At 48.6% G+C, this 22,275-nt stretch overlaps 2 protein-coding genes across 5 annotated transcripts; both read left to right on the plus strand.

The window, feature by feature from the left end:
- Positions 1-259: 259 nt before the first annotated feature.
- Positions 260-9,843, plus strand: PPIH (peptidylprolyl isomerase H). Of its 2 annotated transcripts, none has more exons than XM_066334360.1 (10): positions 260-347; positions 623-687; positions 1,313-1,336; positions 1,830-1,874; positions 2,290-2,332; positions 4,324-4,416; positions 5,895-5,982; positions 6,847-6,887; positions 8,090-8,178; positions 9,675-9,843. In XM_066334360.1, the coding sequence occupies exons 1-9, from the start codon at positions 282-284 to the stop codon at positions 8,156-8,158; spliced, it is 534 nt and encodes a 177-aa protein (XP_066190457.1). In that variant the 5' UTR covers positions 260-281; the 3' UTR covers positions 8,159-8,178; positions 9,675-9,843. The 2 variants fall into 2 exon arrangements, with proteins under 2 accessions (XP_066190457.1, XP_066190459.1); XM_066334362.1 differs by lacking the exon at positions 9,675-9,843 and adding an exon at positions 8,972-9,091.
- Positions 9,844-12,818: 2,975 nt separating this feature from the next.
- On the plus strand, positions 12,819-22,081 carry YBX1 (Y-box binding protein 1). Of its 3 annotated transcripts, none has more exons than XM_066334365.1 (8): positions 12,819-13,136; positions 13,489-13,552; positions 16,803-16,836; positions 18,877-18,966; positions 19,186-19,488; positions 19,842-19,921; positions 20,012-20,289; positions 21,705-22,081. In XM_066334365.1, the coding sequence occupies exons 1-7, from the start codon at positions 12,980-12,982 to the stop codon at positions 20,256-20,258; spliced, it is 975 nt and encodes a 324-aa protein (XP_066190462.1). In that variant the 5' UTR covers positions 12,819-12,979; the 3' UTR covers positions 20,259-20,289; positions 21,705-22,081. The 3 variants fall into 3 exon arrangements, with proteins under 3 accessions (XP_066190462.1, XP_066190463.1, XP_066190464.1); XM_066334366.1 differs by having other exon boundaries at positions 21,710-22,081; XM_066334367.1 differs by having other exon boundaries at positions 12,820-13,136; positions 20,024-20,289.
- Positions 22,082-22,275: the final 194 nt, after the last annotated feature.

The raw sequence follows: 22,275 nt of genomic DNA on the forward strand, positions 1-22,275 counted from the left end.
GGCCCGGGCACACCTCACCCCCATTCCCGGGCACACCGCACACCTCACCGGCCCAGGCACACTGCACACCTCACTCCTATTCCCGGACACACCGCACACCTCACCGGTCCGGACACACCGCACCCCTCACCGGTCCGGACACACCGCACCCCTCACCCCCATTCCCGGACACACCGCACCCCTCACGCCCGCACCGCCTCCCCTCACAGCCGCCGTCCCCCTCTCGCCCTCCGCCGCCGTTTCCGTTTCCGGGCCCGTTTCCGCTTCCCTCAGCGGCCGCGATGTCGGCGCTGGCAGCGAACCCCAACAACCCCGTGGTTTTCTTCGATGTGACCATCGGCGGGCAGGTGGGGTGCCCGGGACGGGCAGAGCTGGGGTGTCGGAGGGCTGTGGGGCTGAGAGAGCGCCGGCGGGGCCGGGGATGGGCGCTGGGTGTGCGCTGCCCAGAGCGATGGCGGGGCCTGGGTCACTGCGCCCCTCGGGAAGGGTGGCAGGGCAGAGGAGCGGGGCTGTGGGGATGGGGATCAGTGCGGGTCAATGAGGAGACTGGGTGTGTGCGAGTGTGTATGTGTGTGTGTGTGTGAGGGGACCTGGGAGACTCATCTGGGCCCCGTCTCCTCAGGAGGTCGGCCGCATGAAGATCGAGCTGTTCGCAGATGTTGTGCCCAAAACAGCAGAGAACTTCAGGTAACCAGCAGCTGCCATCCCTGCAGCTCGGCCTGGGCTGGGACTGCGAAACTTTGTGGCCAGGAATGGCTTTTGGTGGCAGAGTGATGAGCTGGCACCTGCCCCAAACTGCTTCACCTGCTTTGTGTCTCTGTTCTCAGAGGTTCTGTGTGGCGCCCTGGTCTCTCAGGGAACCCTGGCTGGCTGGAAGGGGTCTTCCTCTGCTTCCTCTGTGAACCCTCCTTATTTGCTCTGTGCATTTAGAGCAGGCAGTGCCTTGTGCCGTGGTGGAGGTCTCCTGGCCACCCAATTCTCCTGCCATCAGCTGGGGGATGCAGCATGTGAAATCCCACTTCCATTGGAGGGATAGGCATACCCTGGTCTCTGTCAAAACAGTGCCTGACCCACCTTCACTGTCTCTTACAATGTGTGTAAGAGACAGTGTTAACTCTCTGACCTCTTCACCACAAAGAGCACAGAAAATGTGGGGACCCCCAAAATGTGGGGCAGGGGGAAGGAGTTGCCATTTCCTGTTCCTGGTTCTCTGGGAACATCTCTGACACAATAAGGAAAATCCTGTGCACCAGTCGGTGGAGCCCTCAGAGTTCACATGCACCTAACACTCTGCTCTCTTTTTGTTTGCCAGGCAGTTTTGTACAGGTGAATTCAGGTAAGTGGATTATAATGTCCTTTAAGTGTTCTTCTGGAGAAACAGGGCTGGGTTTGGTAGAAAAGGCTTATCTTGAACTTTTTCATGTTGTACCAGTATAAAATGGAAGAGAAGTCTGCTCTCAGGAAATGTGAGGGGCTTAGAGACTCACAGAGTTGGCAGGGTTCCCTTTTTGATGTGACTTTTTTTGTTCCCAGGTGGCTCTAAAAAGCCCTGTCCACAGAGTCCACCTGCTCATGCTGCACATTGCAGTGGGATCCTGTGAAGATGATAGTGTGGGTGTTGCAGGGAACAGAGTAATTTCATGTTCACAGCCCACTTGAGGCCTTTTTTTTGCCTCCAACAGCAGCAGCTGAGAGGCTGCAGCACTTGGTTGTATTTCAAGGCAGCTGCTAATGTATAAGGCAACCCTTTGGGACTCTGAATTGCTGGGAGAATTTTGTGTTGGGATATCTAGTAGGTTGCAATAATTCTCCTTTTCACTTCCTTACAGGAAAGATGGTGTCCCCATAGGTTATAAAGGAAGCACTTTCCACAGGTAAATCATCTGCTGTTGTTTAGACACTGAATAGCAGCCTGAGCCATATGGGTTTTTGTGACCTGCCTTGAGCTATTAGTGGTGTTGGGGACATTTGTGGATCATGGCTGGAGTAATTCTGTGGCTTTGGGGGACCTGGGGATGCTGTCCTCCCCAATGGGAGGAACCCCCTGTTTCTGGTGTGCCATATCAGATACAGCATCTCTCACCCAATCACTGCCCCTGGTCAAAAGCAATGACTCCTAAATGACCTCATATCAACCACTAATTAATATTTGCTGTAGGTTTTAGGCTGCAGCATTCACAGGCTGTTAACTTCTGATGCACAGCAAGGCAGAACCCCTTTTCACCTTACACACTGAGCTTCTTGAGGACTTTTGGCCACTGAGAACTAACTGTTGTTTTATTTCTTTAGGGTAATAAAGGATTTCATGATCCAAGGAGGTGACTTCGTAAATGTATGTACTCCTGTACTCTCTTTGTCCTTTTCTGTTGCTTTTCCTCTGTCCTTTTTCTTTTCCTCTGTAACATGCTGCTGTTCCCAAGGGTCTGTGCTGATTTGTGGAATCTCTTCCTTTTTGAGGTATTCAGTAGTAACTGGAGATATCCTCACAGCATTGCTGTTGTCTTACTGCAACAGACAATAAACCACTTGAAAACAAATCTGGAGCCTTGGGTGAATACACATTCTTTCCAAAATATTTTCTCTCTACAGTAGCCTGGCTATACCCTGGAAGCTTTCAAAACGTGAACAATTTTTTTTGCCCTGTTTTCCTTCTCCCTTCTGTTGTCCTCCTCCTGACAAAAACCTCTGTGAATTTCAATTCACATTGTAGATTAGACCCTAAGTACAGAACCCAGTGTGTAATGCAAGACATCATTTAAATCAAAACTAGCCTTTTGTTACTAAATTGTCTCAAAATAGAAGAGACTTTGCTCCACAATGATGGTCGTGCTCTGACGTGGAGATAAACAGAATATATGAGTAAGGCTGAAGGGCCACAGGATCTTTTCACCGTTCTAGGACCCAGTAAAATTATTTTATTTTTGGAAATGTGTGAAAATATGAGGGAAACTCTAAACCTTTTTAATATAAACCTTGGTAGTGTGAAAGTCTCTGAGAGAAATGACCACACAGCAGGCTGTTCAGCAACACCAGACTCTGGAGCAGTTGCTAATTGTGACACTGCTCAGATGTCCCAGTGCACTGTATTGCTTCCACTGCGTGTCAACAAGCTTTACAAGTTGCTGCAGTATTTGGAATTTATATGTTGTGTTTATTACAAAGTCACTTGGGGTGTAAGCACAGTCACCCTAACCCTTGAGACAAGGTGCAAGTTTCTGTCTCAGAGCCAACAGTTGAAGTAAACCACAGAGAGCAGGAGGAAAACAAACAAGGGCTGGGTAAGTGGAGCAAAAGATGTGGAGCTGCATGTGGTATATTACTGATATCTTATTGTTCTATTAAGTTTGGCCTAATAAAGATCATGTATGTTAATCAGAAAGGCAGTGAAGTGGACAGGTTGCAGCAAGGCAGAAGAAATGAGTCTGAAGTGACACAGAAAGGGATGCTCCACACAGAAATGGAATTAACTGTCAGGATAGTAAATTTAAATGACTGTACCAGAGATACCCATTTCCATTGCTTCTGCAGCTTTCCCTGGAGGGCTCCTCACTGCAGCATCTTTAAGGACCCTGTTGAAGGGTCCCCGAGCAGTCCTTTTGTCATTATACAAGAACATTTCTGTAAGGCTGGACCCAAGGGCAGGGTGGCCTTTCAGCAGCCCCTCAAGCCAGTGTGTGTTGATGTGAGCCAGGCTTCTGCAGAGTTCTGAACTTGTGGGCTGTCAGAGCCTGCAGCCTGTAGCTGTCACAGCCCCTGCTGCTTTCACTGTCAGTGTCCTGAGATCTGAGTGCTTGGCCTTGTAGTTAAGCACAGGATGTCTGGACTTGTAAAAAGTACAGCACAAGCTAGAAAATCTTTATTTTAGAACTTGTCCTTGCAGAACAGAGAGATTGCTTTCCTATTTCTACTAAAGTCACGGAAAATAAGATAAAGTACATAAGCACACTGTAAGCCAACTTTTGTCATGCAACCACTTCTGCTTTCTTTGTCACACCAGCCCATACTTGCGTGTCTCCTCTTCTTTCCCTTCCAAGTCCTGGTTGGTCTGTACCAAGCAATCTGCACCCTCCACTTTGCTCTGGGAGGCTTGGACTTAAACTTACCATCTGCATGGGCTTCTGCCAACATGAGTGGTGAACAATAAACTAGTTAGAAACCAGTTGCTGTTCTTGTTCAGAAGTGAAACACTGAATGTGTTCACTGCTGGTGTATGTAAATGGCAATACAACATCCATTTTGCCCTTTCCTCTTGCTTGGAGAGTTTAAATGAATTTTTAATTTGAATTGTTGTGCTGTGGCTGACTGAGTACCTGTCTCATGCAGGGAGATGGCACTGGAGTAGCCAGTATATACAGGGGTCCTTTTGCAGATGAAAACTTCAAGCTGAAACACTCTGCTCCTGGCCTGCTTTCTATGGTGAGTATGAAATAATGACATTACAGACTAAAAAGCTTTTGTACTTTCTCTGTGCCCTTTTCCTAAGTGTATACGGTATTTGCTGGACAGCAGAATCTCTGCCATTGGGTACAAGGTCTGCTTTGTAACTACTAGTCAAGCAGCTGCTTATGGGTTAATATACTGAGTAACACAATATTCCTGATCCTGCAGCATCCTTTCTTTGCTGCCTGTTGCAGTGCTGGGACAGGCTTGGTTTGATTGCTTTCAGAAGAGCTTAATCCTTATAGTTTTCATACAGTGGTGAGTTGGTGGTGTTCTCTTCTTCCCTGATACTGTTATCAAACACTGACCTTGGCAAGGATGAAACAGAGAGATTTGGGAGTTCCAAAGCCACAGCAGTGTCACTGTGGTATCTTTTAAAACAGACCTTCCTATTCAACATAGTAGGAGAAATTGCAACCATTGCACATTGTCTGGTAGGAACAATACCCTAACTTTTGGAATAGAAACCAAACAGAGCCAGTGCTGCAGTGTTCCTGTCCACAACTGCTTCTTCTCCAGCTCTTTCAGCTGCTCTGCCCTTAAAACCACTTGCTTAGAACATTTCATCATTTGGGTTAGTTGTTCATCCATTTTGAAAACATGGCCCGAAAAGATGGCACAGCTGAGCAGCTTGTGTAGTGTGGTGCAAGAGAAGGGATTCACTCCAGTATTGCCAGCTTTGTGTTAAAGTGGCATGGCTCTGAAGTCCTTATACTGGGTCAAACCATGGATGTCAGCTGGATCCTTTTGAAGCTGGCTAGCATTAACCAGAAAGCCAAAATGCCTCTGTCCTTTGCAGTCCTGCAGCTGCAAAACTTGACCTTTTCACTTCACTCATGAGGACAGAAACTTGCTTTACTAGCTCCTGGTTGTCAATATCACAAGTGGTCTTCAGTGTTGTGGAGATGTTTTCTTAATAGAGTGCAAATGCTCTGGGTTTTGTACTTGGTTATGAATAAAATTTCACATCTGTGAGCCCTGTGTCAATACAGTTGTTACTTTTCTCATCATGATCAATGATTTTTTTTTTTATTCTGAGGAAACCTCCCAAAAAAACAGAAATCAGCTGGGTTTTTTCTTGCCCTGGTTTCTGGCATTCGGTTTTCCTCAGGGTAATGCTGCAGCCAATAAATACTTGTCACCAAGAAGTTCAGCCTTTTTTCAGGAGTGTGCTATAGAGGCTGGACTTTGGCACAGTCTTGTATTGAACACACCTTTGTAAAAATATAATAAATAGTTAGTGATGTGGCTCTGGTGGGGTGAGAGGTGGTGACACACTACATCCCAGCACAGGGTGCTCTGCTGCAGATGTGTATCTTGCTTCTTTTGGTTTGTCTAGCAATAAGCTAAAAATAAGACAGTCTTGAGCAACACCTCTTATTTATGTGTCTGCCTTCAGTTCTGGCCAGTCTGAAATTGTACACTTGTTGAATCTTGCCATTCTCAACCCCCAGGCAAACAGTGGTCCCAGTACCAACGGCTGCCAGTTCTTCATCACGTGCTCCAAGTGTGACTGGCTGGATGGGAAACATGTTGTGTTTGGTGAGTACCTGCAGTAAAGGTCCTGGAGTGCCAGCTCATGAACACCCCTGCAGGGATGTTAAAATAAATAGTGCTGTTAAAATAAATAGTGAGAATCAGGATCTTCTGAACTGGGAGAAACCCAGAGGGCTCATCAAGACTGACTTATGACCTTGCACAGGACACCCCAACAATCCCACCCTGTGCCTGGGAACATTGTTGAAATTCTCCTGGAGCTTTGACAGCCTTGGGGCTGTGATCATTCCCTGGGGTGCCTGTTCAATGCCCAACCACCTCTGGGTATGGACTGCTCGTTCTTCCCTCCTTGCTTGTACTGTGTGAGGGATCTGTGCAAGCTGATACTGTGGTGGATCACTGTTGAAATGAGTCATTTTTTCACAGGTTGGCTTTAATCCTGATCAGTGTTCAGTGTACTGTATTTGTACACAAATCCTTATGCCAGTGCAGAAGGCACAAGTGAGTGGAAGGATTCCTTTCTTCTCCACTATCAGAGAGTGCTGAGCTTTCGTCAGAGTTTTGGACAGTAGATCTGTGAAATCACATCTGCCAACTTGCATTTACTGCTGGTTGAACTGTAGGAGTTCCAGGCCAGTCTTAAGCTGATGGTCTCAACCCCCAAATTTCTACACACACCATCCCTGTGATGGGAGAAGGCACTTAATCTGTTCTGAATGTGGAGAATATTTGAAGAGGGATTGTTTCCTTTATGAGTCCAGAGATCAGTAACAAACCCTGAAGTGCCCAATAACTGCACACTGCACGGGGATTTTCAGGAAGGACAAAAATGCATGCACCTGTGATGAGTGGTGGGGAAACAAAGGTAAAAAACAGCCATATTGATGTGGATACATTTTCTCATTCTAGGTAAAATTGTCGATGGGCTGTTGGTCATGAGAAAAATTGAAGTAAGTTTGAATATGTGAGGTTTGAATATGACATCCCTGTGAGTGTCTGCATTGGAAAGTCATGTACAGGATTAAGTAGAGTTGTCCTGTTCTCTCCTGCTGTCTGTTTACAGGATACCAGGGAATACCAGTGTTGATAACTGGCATTATTGGTTGTCATCATTATAATGTAGCAGGAAATCTGTTGAAGCACAGGCTGTCATATGAGTTGGCTTTGGAAATGCTAGGATCTTGTGACTGATAGTCTTTGAGCAGGGATTGCGTTCTTGGCTTTATTTGCTTTGCATTTGTTCAGGAGGCTGAATTAAAAAGTTGTTCCATCAGCAGCTCAGACAAGAGCGTAAAGCATCTCACTTCTTTGCCATTGCCCGGGATTATGCAGTGGATGCAAAATCATCAGTTCTGCTGATCCATGATCATCATGTTTAATAAGAAAAATTGAACTAATCTCCTGATGGGCTTCCAGGAGCTGAAGATAAATGCAGTCCAGGTGATGATTGCTGCCAGCATCAGGCCTGGGTGTCACAGCATGATAAGGAGTAGATTTAACAAATAGCAGCAAGTTCTCTGAGACAGCCAGCATTGACTCCATGACACACGTGGGATAATGTGCATAAGGGCCTCTAATCTAGAAAGCAGGGCAAACACAGAGCTGTGGGGCTTTGAGAAAAGGTCATATGGAAGATGTACAGCTGGAGGTATAATCTCCTAGAAGGTTGTCATGAGCCTGCTTTGGGTATCAGTGCAGTGAGACCAAAGTAAAGAAAATTAGAGATTCAGAGAACAGCTGAGTCCAGCACATCAGGAGGTTCTGAATGGGGGTTGCTTTGTCACTGTCTCTTTCCTTTCTGTATGAACACAAGTTTGTCTCACTTGTGGCAGCTGCTTTAGTATCAAAGCCAGAGCAGCCTCAAGTATCTCCATGAGGAGCTCTCTAGTTTTTGCTCTGTTCCTTCCCTCCAGTTCAAAGGACCAGCCTCTGGTCTGTGCCCCAAACCTCTGCTCACAGAAAGAATTCATCAGCTCATTGCTGGGCCTTTGCCAAATGTGTAATGGTGCTTTTCTGTTCCTCTGAGCTGTGTCTGGAATTCCCTCTTCCTCATGCTACAGAGATATCTCTTAGTCGGTCTTCCAGTACCTGTCACTGCCTGGGTTTTCTGTGCTTTTATAAGTTTTAACGTTCTGTGTTTGTTTGTCCCCAGAATGTGCCCACGGGTCCCAATAACAAACCCAAGCTGCCAGTTGTGATCTCTCAGTGTGGGGAAATGTGAAATGATGATAGAGCAATGTGGTAAGTCTCAATCTTCACAGGCACAGTGCCATGAACTCTGGGCTGCTCTGCTTCTTTACTTTTCTTTTGACTTATTTTCACATTCCTTTGAACCTGCAGAGAGCTGTCTCAGCTCAGGGAAACACCAGAAAGTGCTTCTCTAACAGCATTCATTTTTTGCCAGCTTCCCTCCAAGCTGCACAAACACCAGAGGCAGCACAGCAGAGATAAGATTTTGCAGCTGCAGTCGAGGGGAAGATGGGTTTGTGGGAGCTTTTCCTTGGATTGGGTGAGGCTGCCTTGAAGCCTCAATTCCAGAAAGAGGATGAAAGGGAATTGCAGCAGTAATCCATCTGGCATTACCCAGCAGTTTAGTTGGTGGGAGGCCTCACTTTGACCTGCAGATTGGAGAACTGTCCAACAGCTACAAAAAGCAAAGTATCCATGGGTGAGACAGCAGGTATCAAGAAAAGGAGAAGAGAAAGGGAGGACTTGAGCCTCCTTGCTCAGTACAGCTGTAGGACTGACACCACTGAAGAACCAAGGAATTACCATTTTAAGACCATAGTCTTACCTTGAAAAAAGTACTACTCTCCTTATCTGAAGGGATGTGTCCACTATTTACTGCTTTTCAGGCTTCATTTTGGTCAAACCAATAGTCTCAGGCTAACATAGAGTATTTTGTCTGCTCACTTTACTCTAAAAACCACAGGTATTTAAACAAATCTGTCTAGATTTCAGTGTGTTGGGCTGCAGCTTGTCAAAAATCAGCTGTATTAGCCTTTTGGTTGCTGATTTTTTTTCCAAATTTCAGGAGGCAGTTCTCACAAAAGCACATACCCACAATTTTTGACCTTCCCTTAAATGATATCCAAATGCAACTGAAATTGCACACAATGTTCCCTCTTTTGTAATAAAGTCTTAGAGACCTGCAGCATTTCAGACTCTTGGGAGTAATCATTGTAATCATTCTTCCATTCCCCTGGCACCTCTGTGGTAGCGTTTACAGGCTTTTGAAAAAAAAGCTTGCTAGCAAGGCTGTCCCTTTTCTTGATGAAAGGGTTGGGTCCCCTTTAGGGTTGTCCTCAGGCCCAGCCTTATCATTTTATTCTTGGGTACAGGATCTCTGGCCAATGCCCAGCTCGAGCCGGGAAGCTGGTGCCACCTTACTTATTTCCTGGGCAGGTCTTAGGAACAGCCTTGCTGTACCCTCATGTCTCACCTGACTGGGGATGAGAACAGCTTTTGCACTGCCTGATGTCAGACAGCCACATCAGCTACGTGTCAAGGTCCTTGAAAATCAGCTGGGCTGAGGCACTGTTGCTTTTAACTCCTGAAGTAGATGAAGTTGCCTGGCAGGCAGACCCAGGAGGACTCCTGAGTTGTCTGCATGATGGGAGCTGGTGTGTGTAGCACACTTAAAATCTTTGTGTGGCCTCCACTGCACAGCCTGGCTGTTGTAGGATCTGTTGGGAATGGTTGTCCAGCAGTTCAGACCTGTTTCTTCTTCCTTTCAGTGTTCCTTTACCAGTGATTAGACCTGTGCTGGCTCCATGCAATTCCAATTCCAGCCAGCTCACCCACTGCCCCAGACTTCTCCACAGGTCAGATCCATGCTTTTGAGGTTCTCCTGAATTTAATTTTTTTAAGCATTTTGAAATGTAAATAAAGAATTTTTTTTAAACATGTGCAGTGCACTTCAATTAACATTTGTGGGAATGGTTTCTTCTCCAGATGAGAAGGGCTGTAACGTCTTCAACAACATATATTATCCCTGGCTGGTTCAGTCAGGAACATGTACTGCATGGTGTTGAGAGAAAGAAGGGAATTTGGCAGAGCTGTGCTGCACCAGCTCTTTCACTCATCAGGTAACTACAACTGCCTGGCTGGCAGAAAGGTTCTTGGCATCTTGGGAATGTCCAGACCCTTTGTGTGTACAGCCTTACTGAGGCATGAGGAATTGGTGTAGCACAGATCCTATCACCCTGAGTGCTGGGCTCTGAGAGTTGTGATGTAAAGAAGAGTCTTTCAGCCTTCCCCTAGCACCTGGTAGCACCAGGCCATTGGTGTGCCATGTGTTGCAGGAGGGATTCACCTGGGCACTTACAAGGATGTTGGAGCAGGCCTGTCATCAGGGAAACACAGAATGGTGATCCTATAGGAATGGAATTGGGGTTGTTTGTCCTGTGTAGTGAGGAGAGAGCAGCTGAGGCTGCCTTGCTTCTCCCAGAACAGGGCTGGGAGCTCATCCACCTGGCAGGGGACAAGCCAGCACCCTGCACAGGGCTGGGTTCCAGCAGGAGCTTTTCATCCAGCTGTTCAGAAGTAAAGGACCTGTTTAAAGTTAGGACAGAGTCTGTTCTGTCACATGCAGGTGTTTTATCCCATGCAGAGGGAACCCATCCCTCCCAGGGCCAGCGGTGCACTCTCTGCCTGAGCTGGGCCTTGCCCAGCACTGACATGCTGGAGGAAGCTCCCACAGGCTTCACTGTGCTCTTTTCTCTCCTGGCTCTCTGAAATCCTGAGCCCAGCAGGCTCTGGCTGTCAGGATTCCTATGTCTTCATTCCTGGAATTGCTGAGGACACTCACTTCTCCCCAGCCTGAGGCATGCCACTTTGTACCTGCAGAGCATCAGGCGATAAAAGGAGCACAGACACCCCAGTCCTTTCTTCCCCAGCCCCACAAATGCTTTGCAGAGGGCTCTCCTGTGAGAGGAGGGTTGAAGATTCTCAACAGGCTGGCTCAGGTGCCTGGTGCTGGTACCCAAATTCACCATTTTTTCACCAGGGAAACTAGTTTATTCCTGGTCCAGGCTGAGCACCACTTTTTCAGCCTAATGTATTTATATCACTGCCATCAGCTGGTCTCACTTCCTGCATGCAGAGGTCACAGAGCTTCCCCAGATTAATTAAGAGTGGCAAATCCATTAGTACCTCTTTGTTGTTACAATGGCTAATTACATCCCATTGTATTTCTCTCCAGCATGGGATGTGCAGGGTTCCAGATTTCCAGCATGTGTGCCTTGTTCCTTACCTGCTGGCTGAAAGTCTTCTCAAAGACCCCATTTTTTGGTTTAATTCCCTCATATGTTGTGTCACCCTTGTGTTATATGTAGCAAATTCTGGAATGTCCTGTAGAGATGATGGAGCTCCTGTCAGCTCCAGAATCTTCCTCCAGCTGTGGATGCTGGAGATGGTGTTTCTGGTGGCCTTTGTGTTTTTCTGAAGGTCTGCCTCTCCACCCCACAGTGTTGCCCCCCAAAGACATGGTTGCGGCCCACAGTTTCAGCTGTAGGTGCATGGCCCTGACATCCCCACAGATTTCCTTCCAGAGCTGGAGTTTTCTCCCTCATGGGTCACTGCCTGGTATATTCCCTAATTCCCATTCTATTGTAAGATTATTTTTCAGGTGACTCACTGAGCAGCATCCAATTTTGAGATCATTGTAGCTTTTTAGCCAGGTCATCATCCTGGTGCAGATCCTTGTGGGATTGTGTTATTGTTTTCAAGCCCTCCCCTTCATTGACTGAGTTGAAGATCAGGTGGGAGAGCTGATGAGACCAGTGTTCCTGATGGGTTGATGTGGTGGGTTGACCTTGGCCTCATTGGTGTCCCTCACCTGGCCAGGGTGGAACGTGGGATGGTGAAGTGGACACTGATTTGTGTGCAGTGCTGAAAGGGCTGAGCCCGAGGGGATACGTGTTCGAAAAATGGTGGAGTGGTGAATCATCTCTGAGACCTTCTGGGTGGTTGCTGATGACCTTTCCCTCCTCTTATGTCAGACAAATGACACAGCCAAGGCAGGGCTAGGGAATCTGTGGCCACCGAATAAATTTTTCAAGTGCCTAAAGGAAATTTAACTTGTTGAACAAGGACAGGGTTTTCCTCTGGACGTTCCCTCTGGGGAATCCAGCAAGAGATGTGTGGAATCTCCAGGCTGCTGTACGGTGAAGACATAGGGATATGCGGACAAGGAGGAGCTGAGAGGTGGCGGGTGGTTGGAGAAGGGCTCCAGCGGGGTGAAGGACCCAGCCGTGACTCTCGCCAGCCTGGGTGGGTAGACGGGCTCAGGGTGAGGAGCTACCCCCGCCCCTCCGGGAAGGATGGGATACTTAGGGAAAAGCTGATTCCCCGCGGGTCAGCTCAGTGCTGTAGCTGCATGTGCGTACGTGGATTAGGGAGCTGTGACACGGCTCCAAGCCCGTCATTTCCCGCTGGTATTTAACGCTCCCGGGCCCTTTCTGGCGGTCGCTAAGGGGAGTGGGCTCCCGGGCGGCGCTGGCAGCGGTGCCGGCCCGTCCCCGCCGGCGGAAGCGGGCCCGCGGGCGCCGTGGGACAGCCGCCGCCGCCACATGGTCGCGCGCACTTCCCCGATCGTGCCCGTTGGGGGCGGGAGGAGCGGCCGGAACGGCCAATCAGGGGCGGGGGCGGGGACTCCGGGTGGGCGGGTGAGAAAAGCGAGCCTGGCAGCCGCGGGCGGAGCGACCAATGGGCGCGCGCTCTTGAGGAGAGGCAGGCGTGACCGCCAATAGGCTTTGGGCGGGGGGCGGCGGCGGGTCGGGGACGGGCCAATGGGGTCGCTCTTCGTTTAACCGGCGGGCCGGGTGGCGAATCGCGGCGCGTGCGGGCGGGGCGCGCGGGGTGGCTAGCCGGTGCGCGCCGCCATTGTGGCCAGTTCGATCGGTATCGGGAGCGGAGAGCGGAGCTCAGCGAGCCCGGAGCAGGGAGCAGCCCCCCCACGGCCGGCCTCAGTCACCATCACACCGCGGGAGGCGGCGCAAACAGCAGTCACCACCACCGTCCGCACCGAACAGCCGCCGCCATGAGCAGCGAGGCCGAGACCCAGCCGCCCGCCGCCCCCGTCCCCGCGGCGGCTCCCGCCGCCCCCGCCGACTCCAAGCCAAACGGCGGGACCGGGAACGGGAGCAGCGGCCTGGCCTCGGCGGCGCCTCCCGCTGGCGGGGACAAGAAGGTCATCGGTGAGAGCAAGCCCGGGGGTCCCCGGGGGTCCCGGCGGTGGGTGGGAAGCCCCGATCCTTTGCCCCTCCCCCGCCATGGCTGAGGGTGGCGCGCGCGCTCCCTTTCCCCCTTCCCCCCCCCGCGAGGGGCGGCGCGCGCCCCCTGCCCGCCCCCGGCGCGTGTCCCCGGCGGCGCGCGCCGCGGCCGTTACTCGCCCCCTCCCGTCCCCTCCCCGCGCGCCGCCGGCCCCGCGTGCCGGGTGGGGGCGGGGCGGCGCAAGATGTCCGCCACGCGGGGCCTTTGTGCGCGCGCCCCGCCACGTGCCCCTGACGCGCCGCTCCCCTCCGCTCTCCCCTCTGCCCCTTCCCGCAGCAACGAAGGTTTTGGGAACAGTGAAATGGTTCAACGTGAGGAACGGTTACGGCTTCATCAACAGGTGAGCGGCCGGGCGCGGCGGGGCCGTGTAACGGGGAGGGTGACAGGCCGGGCGGGGGGCGGCCGGGCCTTTGCCGCCGCCCGCCCTGCTCGGTGAAGGAGCCGGTGACATGCGCCCTTTCCTCACCCCGCGCTTTCTGACCCGCGTGGTTGGCTTTTGAGTCGTCAAGAGCCTTGCTCTCGAAGCGATTCTATATCCAGGGTGATGTATTTTATGGTCCTTTTTTTTATGGTGTTTTGGGGTTGGGGTTTTTTTTCCCCTCTTAAGGATATAAAAGTATACTGGCTGTCAGCGCACACAGTGTTTGTTTAAACTCCTGCGTGAAGTTCAGTCAATGCAAGCAGAAATTGCTCTGAGCACTTGGTAGTTCAAACACGCTCTAATGAGGGCATCTTTAACGTGTGGGAAAACCAGCGAAAGGAACACAGTTCACACGGTCTGGTGCTACACTGAAGTGTATGGACTGGTCTCGTGAAACTAGTGCCTAGAAGATTCTTTTTTTGATAGTAGTTGATGTGAAAGAATAATGTGAACGGCTCGGGAGTTGTGTAAATACCTAAAGCAGGCCTGTCAGGCAGAGGAAGTGCTCTGCAAACAAGTTTTTAAAAAGTAGGCAATTCTTGGCCCCATTGTTTGGAGGGGCCTCCCTGGAGTGTTGCCAGCGCTGTTTCCCTTAATTCTTGGTGCTTAAACTCCCCAGTCTCAGATTATGGCTGAAAACTGGGGAACCCCCTTTAGGGCAGCAAGTGCAGTGTTGTTATTGGACCTTGTGTTTATGTTTGGTTTAAACGCTGCCTTTTTGAGCTGCCTGTTACTCTGTGAACTAGTCTGGATTGTGTGTCAGGCTCCTGAATTGGTTTGGTGTCTGCAGCTTTACAGACTTGCCTCCCAGTCTGCCCAGTTTGCATTGTTCACACCGTGCCTCAGCTCCCAGCGTTGGGCAGTCACCAGGGCTGGGAGCTGTCGTGTCTCTGGCCTTGGAAACGCCTCCCAAGTCCCAGCCACAAACCCCACCTCGAGGGAAGGCTTTTCCTGTTCCCTCAGTAGTGAAAATGTTCTGTGATGTCAGTCAAGCAAGGAAGCGGCAGCTAGTTGAGACATCGGAGCAGCTTCCCCAGTCATTACTCTTTGGCAGCTGTTAAATCCCTGAGGTTGCCATTTGTAATGAGAAACCCAGCATGATCTCGTATTATCAAGAGATTAGAGCCTGCTAACTGAAGGGGAGGACATTTCCTCAGCTCTGGAATCTTTGCTTGGCTGCAGGGAAGCTGTGCCAGGAGCTCCTGCCCTTGCATGGCTCCGCTTTAGCCTGGTCTGCTTTCAGATAAAATGAGGCTTTGGAACTGAAATGAGCTTTGATGTAGGTGCATGCTCGCTTAAGGTATTTTCTGTGTGTTTTTAATGTTAGAAGTGTGATTCTGTTCCAAAATGGGAAGGAGTTGGAATTCTGGGTCTTGGATGGTTGTTTCTCATGTTTGCCAAAATCACAAGTAGATGTGCAAAAGCCACTGGCTTGGTCTGTATGTAACTGGAGCTGCAGTGACTGGCCTGGTGTCTGGTGCCCTGCTGGACTTGGCATCCTTTTTTCTAATATATTTTTGTGGATAAAAGATGTGAATAGAAGAGTGGCTTAGTGCAAAGATCAGCCAAATGATTTGTTCAGCCTTCAGAATGGGTGTTTCCCTTCCAAATTTTCTTTGAAAAAGTGATGTTCCTGCTGTTCCATCATCCACATGACAACATGATTGCTTCTTCCAGATGTGCCTGCTGGAAAACAGCGTTGGGAGTGGTGTGGCCAGTGGTGTGAGGCTGTAAAATGGCTTGGAGTGGTTTTCACTTGATTCAGTGAGCTCTGTGTGACCCAGTCAGTTGTCAGGCCCAAACTCTGATGTCCTCTTGAATGGAAACCGCTTTGCAAAAGGATTTTAAAAACAAGTGTCTGGTCTGGTTGTCCAAAATTCAACCTGGGCAAAAGTACAAGGCTTCCACGCTTGCAGAGCACTTCCTACCACTGTTTTTCAGCCGAGGATGAAGGAAGGTGTTTGGCATTTTTACTAGAGATGTTGTGAAGGTTTTCAGCGTTTTGGACATTGTGTTTCGAAGAAGAGTCTCAGCTTTGGCTTTGCAAGAGCTTTTGGATGCTGCATCGTGTGGCTTTGGGGATGAGATCAGAATGGCTCTGCTCCACTTCCTTTTGGCTGCCTTTTCTCAGTAGCCTTTGAGGTGTGTAGGCATCAGTTTCACTAGGAAACAAGGGGACTGATTTTTACTGGTGATATCTGCAGAATAGTTCTAGGTTGGATGGAGTTCCTGGAAGAAGTTTAATTGTCAATTCTCACTTTTTAAAGCCGGGGTGAGGAGCGTGTGGCTTTATCTTAGTAAAAACCAACTCGAGTATTCTGTTACCACTCGCTGTGAGCACTCCAGAGCATGTTTTCACACAAGCTGATGTCTTTACCCAATCATTCTAGGAAATAAAAGCCATTTAGCTGTTGATTCAAACGGTTCCATGCACAAATGAAACTGAGCACTGCAGATGAGGGTGGGTTGGTGTGGTGGGAGCTTCAGGAGTGGGAGAGGTGGCTTGTGCAGCTCTAACCAGCACAGGGTATCTCAGTTGTACACATTCAGAGCAGAATAGAAACTTCTCACTGAAGCTGGTGCTGAGCTGTGGTTGTTTGGGCTCATGGCAGTTGTGGAAGCTCTGCCAGGGCCATGCTGAGGGATGGTTGCTCTTGGGTCCTTATAGATACAGACCTGAGCTGTTTTGTGTTTCTTGAGAGGCTTGGCCGACTGTGCTGCCTTCACAGGTAGCTGGTATTGCTGTTCCTCAGGTGAGGGAAACACTGAGGCTGAGGGGATGCGAGTGAGGCTCCAGTGGCAAGGGCAGAGCTGCTTCCAAAAGCTGCAGTAGGCAGTGTCCCACACAGCACTGCTGGGCAGGAGTGAGTGGTCACTGTCAGGTGTTCAGACATCTGTGCTGATGGGGTGTGAAGGGTAGAGGGGTGTGCAGCAGTGAGGAGAAATGTGCCTTACTGAACCTTCAGCATGTGCTTTGCACTTTGTGTAAGCTGCCTGCTGATGTCTTTCCTATACACAGTAAGCTGATAGGAACTAGGTGAGAGCAGATTGAGGAGTAATGCTCAAGACCTGTTGTGATAGATCTGCATTTTGGCTCTGTAACAAACAACTGAATTTTTAATTTACTGTGCATTTTATTCACGAATATCAATTTCCTGTTGTCTTGCAGGAATGACACCAAGGAAGATGTGTTTGTCCATCAGGTAAGATTTCCTTGAAACTGAAACACATTCCCTCTCAGAATGGACTGTGCCTGACCCATTTAAGTAGGATTGAAGCTGTAGAAGAGCCTTGCATTTTCACTGTCACTTGAACACAAACAACTGATTCTTGGTTGCATTGCAAGTGGAGCCTGTTTGCACTTGGGGGTGTTTTACATTGTCTGAGTGGGCTGGTGGTGTACAGTGATGAGAATTGCACTGGCTGCCAGCATGGGCTTGGGGGTAACTGCTGGGACTCCAGTCACCTTGTGGATTTGTACAGGGGTTAAGTAAGCATCTGGAAATAAATTAAAAGCTTGCAACAGGGAGAGAAATTAATTTAACTGAGGGATGAAGTGCCAATGAAGCTCTTTTTTTCCTAGACAAAATTGTAGACTTTATTGCTCTAGCCTTTCAGTGAAAGTATACAAACATTTTAGTAGGGGCTTTTCAATTTAGCTGATACGTATCCTTAGATATAATGTATGGCAAACAGGTAAGCCTCTGGAAGATAGGCCAAGACTGCACACCACACCTGTGTCTTACTTCATGGAGCAGGTTTGCCTTAGTTTAGTTCTTTGTCTGAATTGCAAGATGTGATCAGCAATTTGCTTTTTGCCCTTTCTGGCTCAGGATCTTGGTATAAGCAGCCCACAAAGAGTTCTTAGTGGAGCCTGGTTTACTTCTGGCATTTAGGAGTCCATGGGTCATTCTTTTGTCTCAAGTTAGGGATATGCTGCTGATGTTAACACAAAGAAAGGGAAGAGCAATGACTGGGAAGTGTTTTGTGTTTATAATTTCTCAGATTCTTGCTTTTTCTTTGTTGGAATTACCAGCTTTTAGAGGCACTGGTTTGTGAGAGGTTTTACATACCCTGAGGGGAAGCTTTCAAACCAGTTGGCAAGTAGGGTTACCTGTAAGTGACCTTGACTTACTGGTTGTGTTGTGGGATTTGTCATGTAGCTACTATCTATGTTTCCGAAATAACAGTTTGGTAATGATTTTAGTGTAATATTTTTTATAATAACACAGTTAAAGGGCTCTAATCTGAGAGAAATCAGGTTGTTTGAAAAGTTCTAGTTGTCTGTGCTTTTCTCCATCTCTGTTACATAGCTCAGGTATCACAAAAAGCTGTTGAACTGGCTGCTGTTGTAATAAGGCTTTCCTTTAAATTACTGAGACTTCTGGGCATGTTTTTCCATTGATTTTGTTCCATTTAGGGGGGGAAAACTAATCAAATTGTGTGGCAGGTATTTATGTTAAAGTTATTACACTTTTATTGCCCTTCAGTTAAAGTGTTTGATAAGCAGACCATGGCTGGACATGGTGTGTATTAATTTGTCTGTCAAAGATGTCATCCAATACTGCAGAGCACCAAAAACTGAGTCTGTTCTAGTAATGTTTGACAGGTGGCCACTGATACAGAGGATTGTCTGGTGCTGACACCTGGAAAAGGCCAGTTCTTGTTGTACAGTACACAGCTGGAGTAGATTTAGGATTAACCGGTTAGTCCTGTGGTCACTATGGTGTTGGAAGCCTTGGAGGAGATCTCTTGATACCTGGCCGTTTTTATGTTTACAGAGTATGGAACACAGAAGCTGCTGTGTCCTGTGGTGTGTGGGAAGTAATGGAGGGCTGGAAATCCAAGAGGGTGATTGGAAAGGCTGATTTATTGGTGTATAGGCTTCAGAGGAATGTAAAACTATCCACAGTGATGTTGGATCTTAAACTCTGATTAGAAATCCTTTAGCCAGTGTGTGATGTGGGAGTTTTCCTCTTTGTTTTCAAATGGCCTTTTTAGCCAGCAGACAGGATGTTGACAGGTGCTTCCAGTTAATAATAAAGCTGTTGCACATTTCAAATAATCTAGAGCATAATACAGGTACATTTTATGACTTCCTGGATTTTCCCAATGATTCAATTGCTTTTTCAGGAGTACAGGTCTTTCCTAAGATAAACAAATTGAGAATTTAGTAATCTTAAAAAAAAAAAAAAAGTCTTCCTTTGTATTCTTACTCTGTGCCTGTCCTGTTGTGTTGTTAGACTGCCATAAAGAAGAATAACCCCAGGAAGTATCTCCGCAGCGTAGGAGATGGAGAGACCGTGGAGTTTGATGTGGTTGAGGGAGAAAAGGTAAACGCATCTCTCGGGTGTCAGAGCACACATGGAAAACTCAGACTGCAGGCTTTGCTGTGGTGCCTGTGGTTTGAGTTGATGCCTGATGACATCCAAGGAGGTGAATGGTTTTTCATTTCTTCACAGTGTGGATGTAAATCATCGCTCAGTGCTAGACTGTTGTGCTGTAGCTGGTGGGATGATGACTGTTTCCCCTAATGCTGTTTCCATCTTTAGGGTGCGGAGGCAGCCAATGTCACAGGACCTGGTGGAGTTCCAGTGCAGGGCAGTAAATACGCAGCAGATCGTAACCATTACAGACGATATCCACGTCGTAGGGGTCCTCCACGCAACTACCAGCAAAACTACCAGAACAGTGAGAGTGGGGAAAAGAATGAAGGAGCAGAGAACATCCCAGAAGGCCAAGCCCAGCAACGCCGTCCCTATCGCAGGCGGCGGTACCCACCTTACTACATGCGTAGGCCCTACGGGCGTCGTCCACAGTATACCAACCCTCCCGTGCAGGGAGAGATAGTGGAGGTAACACTTGCCTGGCATGCCACACGGAATGGGCTTGGTTGCTTTGGAGCAGGGTGATGGGATGCACCTTTTGACGCTTCTTGTAGGTACTCCAGATGGTTTTGGTAAGGTTTGGCAGTAATGTGGAATGAAGGAGCTGAAGGGCTTCATGTTACGGCTTCTAAAAACCAGAGTGTTTCAGTTTGTGTGGTTTACTGGAGGATTCTCCACCTTGTGCACACCTGTTCTCTAGAACTGCTGTTCACCTTGACTGAGCTGACAGTGTTCCAGCTCCTTTCTCACAGCATGATAAGCTGTGGAGTTGGCACATTTCTGGTTGGGGCTGAGGGGGTCTGTGGCCTGATGTCTTGCAGGGTGCTGACAACCAGGGTGCAGGAGACGGCAGACCAGTCAGGCAAAACATGTACCGGGGTTACAGACCACGATTTCGCAGGTATGCTGCAGATGAGCTGCTGGCCTGGGCCTCGTTCAGCAGCAGAGCCAGGACATGGCGATGCTCAGGTGCTGCATGGTTAAAGCCTAGCTTGACTTTCAGGGGTCCTCCTCGTCAAAGACAGCCTAGAGAGGATGGAAACGAAGAAGACAAAGAGAACCAAGGGGACGAAACCCAAAGTCAGCAGCCACCTCAACGTCGGTACCGCCGTAATTTCAACTACCGACGCAGACGCCCAGAGAACCCTAAACCACAAGATGGCAAAGAGACGAAGACAGCCGAACCACCAGCTGAGAACACGTCCGCTCCCGAGGCTGAGCAGGGCGGGGCTGAGTAAATACCGGCTTAACATCTCTACCATCATCCGGGTGCGTGCCCAGGGGCCTGGGGATGCCCTTTGCTCTCTCCTTCTTTTGGTGCTTTTCATTTCTGCCTCATGAGCTTTGGGCTCTTCGTGTCATCTTCTGTGTCTGCAGAACCCAACTAGGAGGTTTTGTTGTGTCAATGCTGACTGATTGGGAGGGCTTGGTTACAAGCTTTAATTGTCATTGATGGAATAGTGTTACACTTAAAATGTTGGCTGTGTGTGGTAATTCAGGTGTACAGCAGTCTCTGCTCACCCAGAAATCCAAGCAGTGCAAGTGTAAAGACTTAAGAGTAGTCAGGAGAAGCACGTGCTGGGATTTACCTAACTCCCTGAGCTGAGTCCCTACAGGGAAGTGGATGGCATTGAGACCTCAGCATCCATTTCTCCAGAGATGATGTGGAATTAGCAGGAGTGTCTCAGGAGCAGCTTTTTATCTAATCAAAAATGCTGGAAAAACTGGTAGAAATGGTGCTTTAGTCAGAGCATGTGGGAGCTGCAGTGTTGCAGTGCTGAGGTGTGGACTCGGGAAGGTTGTGTGCAGTGCAGGGGCCAAAGGCTGGGTTAGTTACAAGGGAACCTGGCTACAACTGGGGCTTGTTTAGTGCTGACTCTTGAGGGACAGGTCTGCTAATTTGGGAATATTTTCATTGCCAGGACTCTACTTCTGCATTTCTTGTCACCCATGTGTATATCCCATTCCTTTTGTCACTTGCTCCTTGCTGATGACCTGGGGAGCGGGGAAGTGGAGGAGGCATTTAGGCTGTGGTGGGAGCAGACTGAGTGGTCACATTGATGGGCTGGACAGGGGCTGGGGGAGTTGTGCTGGAAGAATGGCTCAGTGTTGGCAGCAGCTGCAGCTTCTCCCAACTGTGGGAGCTTGGGGTCTTGCTCTGCAGGGCTCAAGTGCTTCATGTTCCACATGCAGATGGATCATTCAGTCCAGGCTGTGCTGCAGTGACCTCTGTGCACTTTTGGTGAACATTTGTTGTATCCTGGTATTCATCTCTGTGGTCAAAACCTCCTGGATGAGTCTTAGAACATGGGCTTCAAAAGGATACCACAATGGCACCTTGGTTCCTCTTGCTGTCTGGTGGCACTGGAGAACACTTGGTTTAGTTTGTGTGCTCTGAGCAGTGGCTGAATGTCAGCAGAGCTGGTAGAAGCAGCCCAGCAGCCCTCCCCATGACCAGAGGGATCCCTTTGGGTTTAAGTTGACGGGGTGCTCTCTTTGGAGCCCTTGGCATTGGTCCTGTGGGAAGGTGGCTGCAGGGGATGGGGCTGACAAGCAGCAGCAGCTGGTGAGGGTTGGCCTCTGAGCTTCTGACAGGCAGCTTAGGGTGAATTTTTGAGTTGCAGGTTAATCTTGGTACACAAAGCACCCCTGTCTGATCAGCCTTTTTCTCTCCTCTTTTTCAGTTTAGTCATCAAAGAAAAGACTTAAAGAAATGAAGACGAAAATGAAATTCCAGCAATAAGAAATGAACAAAAGAATTGGAACGGAAGACCTTAAGTGCTTGCTTTTTGCTGTTGACCAGATTACTAGAACTATCTGCATTATCTATGCAGCATGGGGTTTTTATTATTTTTACCTAAAGAATTCTCTTTTTGGAAATGATAAACACGTTTTTTAAAAGCCTGTTTTTTCTCAATATACCTTTAAAAGTTTGTAAATTGTTTCATATCTGGTCACGTTGAGATTTTTAAGAACCTCATTTTTAATTTGTATGGAAATATACGCCTGATTTTTTCAAGTCAAACTGCAAGCATCTGTTAATAAAGGTCTTAAAGAGTTACCATGTGTGCTTAGGTGTTTTAACCCACTTTAGTGTGAAAGGCTTTTAAGTATTCATAGAAGGTTTGGGGAAAAAGTGACACTTCGGGCATACAGGCTGGTGGGGTGAAACAGAAAACTTGAAGTAAAAAACCCAATGAAGATGCAATTGAGTCACATTGGAGAAGGATGGGCAGGCAAAGAGGGCAGGGAGAG

This window comes from Sylvia atricapilla, chromosome 22 (assembly GCF_009819655.1).
Source record: "Sylvia atricapilla isolate bSylAtr1 chromosome 22, bSylAtr1.pri, whole genome shotgun sequence".
Lineage (NCBI taxonomy): Eukaryota > Metazoa > Chordata > Aves > Passeriformes > Sylviidae > Sylvia > Sylvia atricapilla.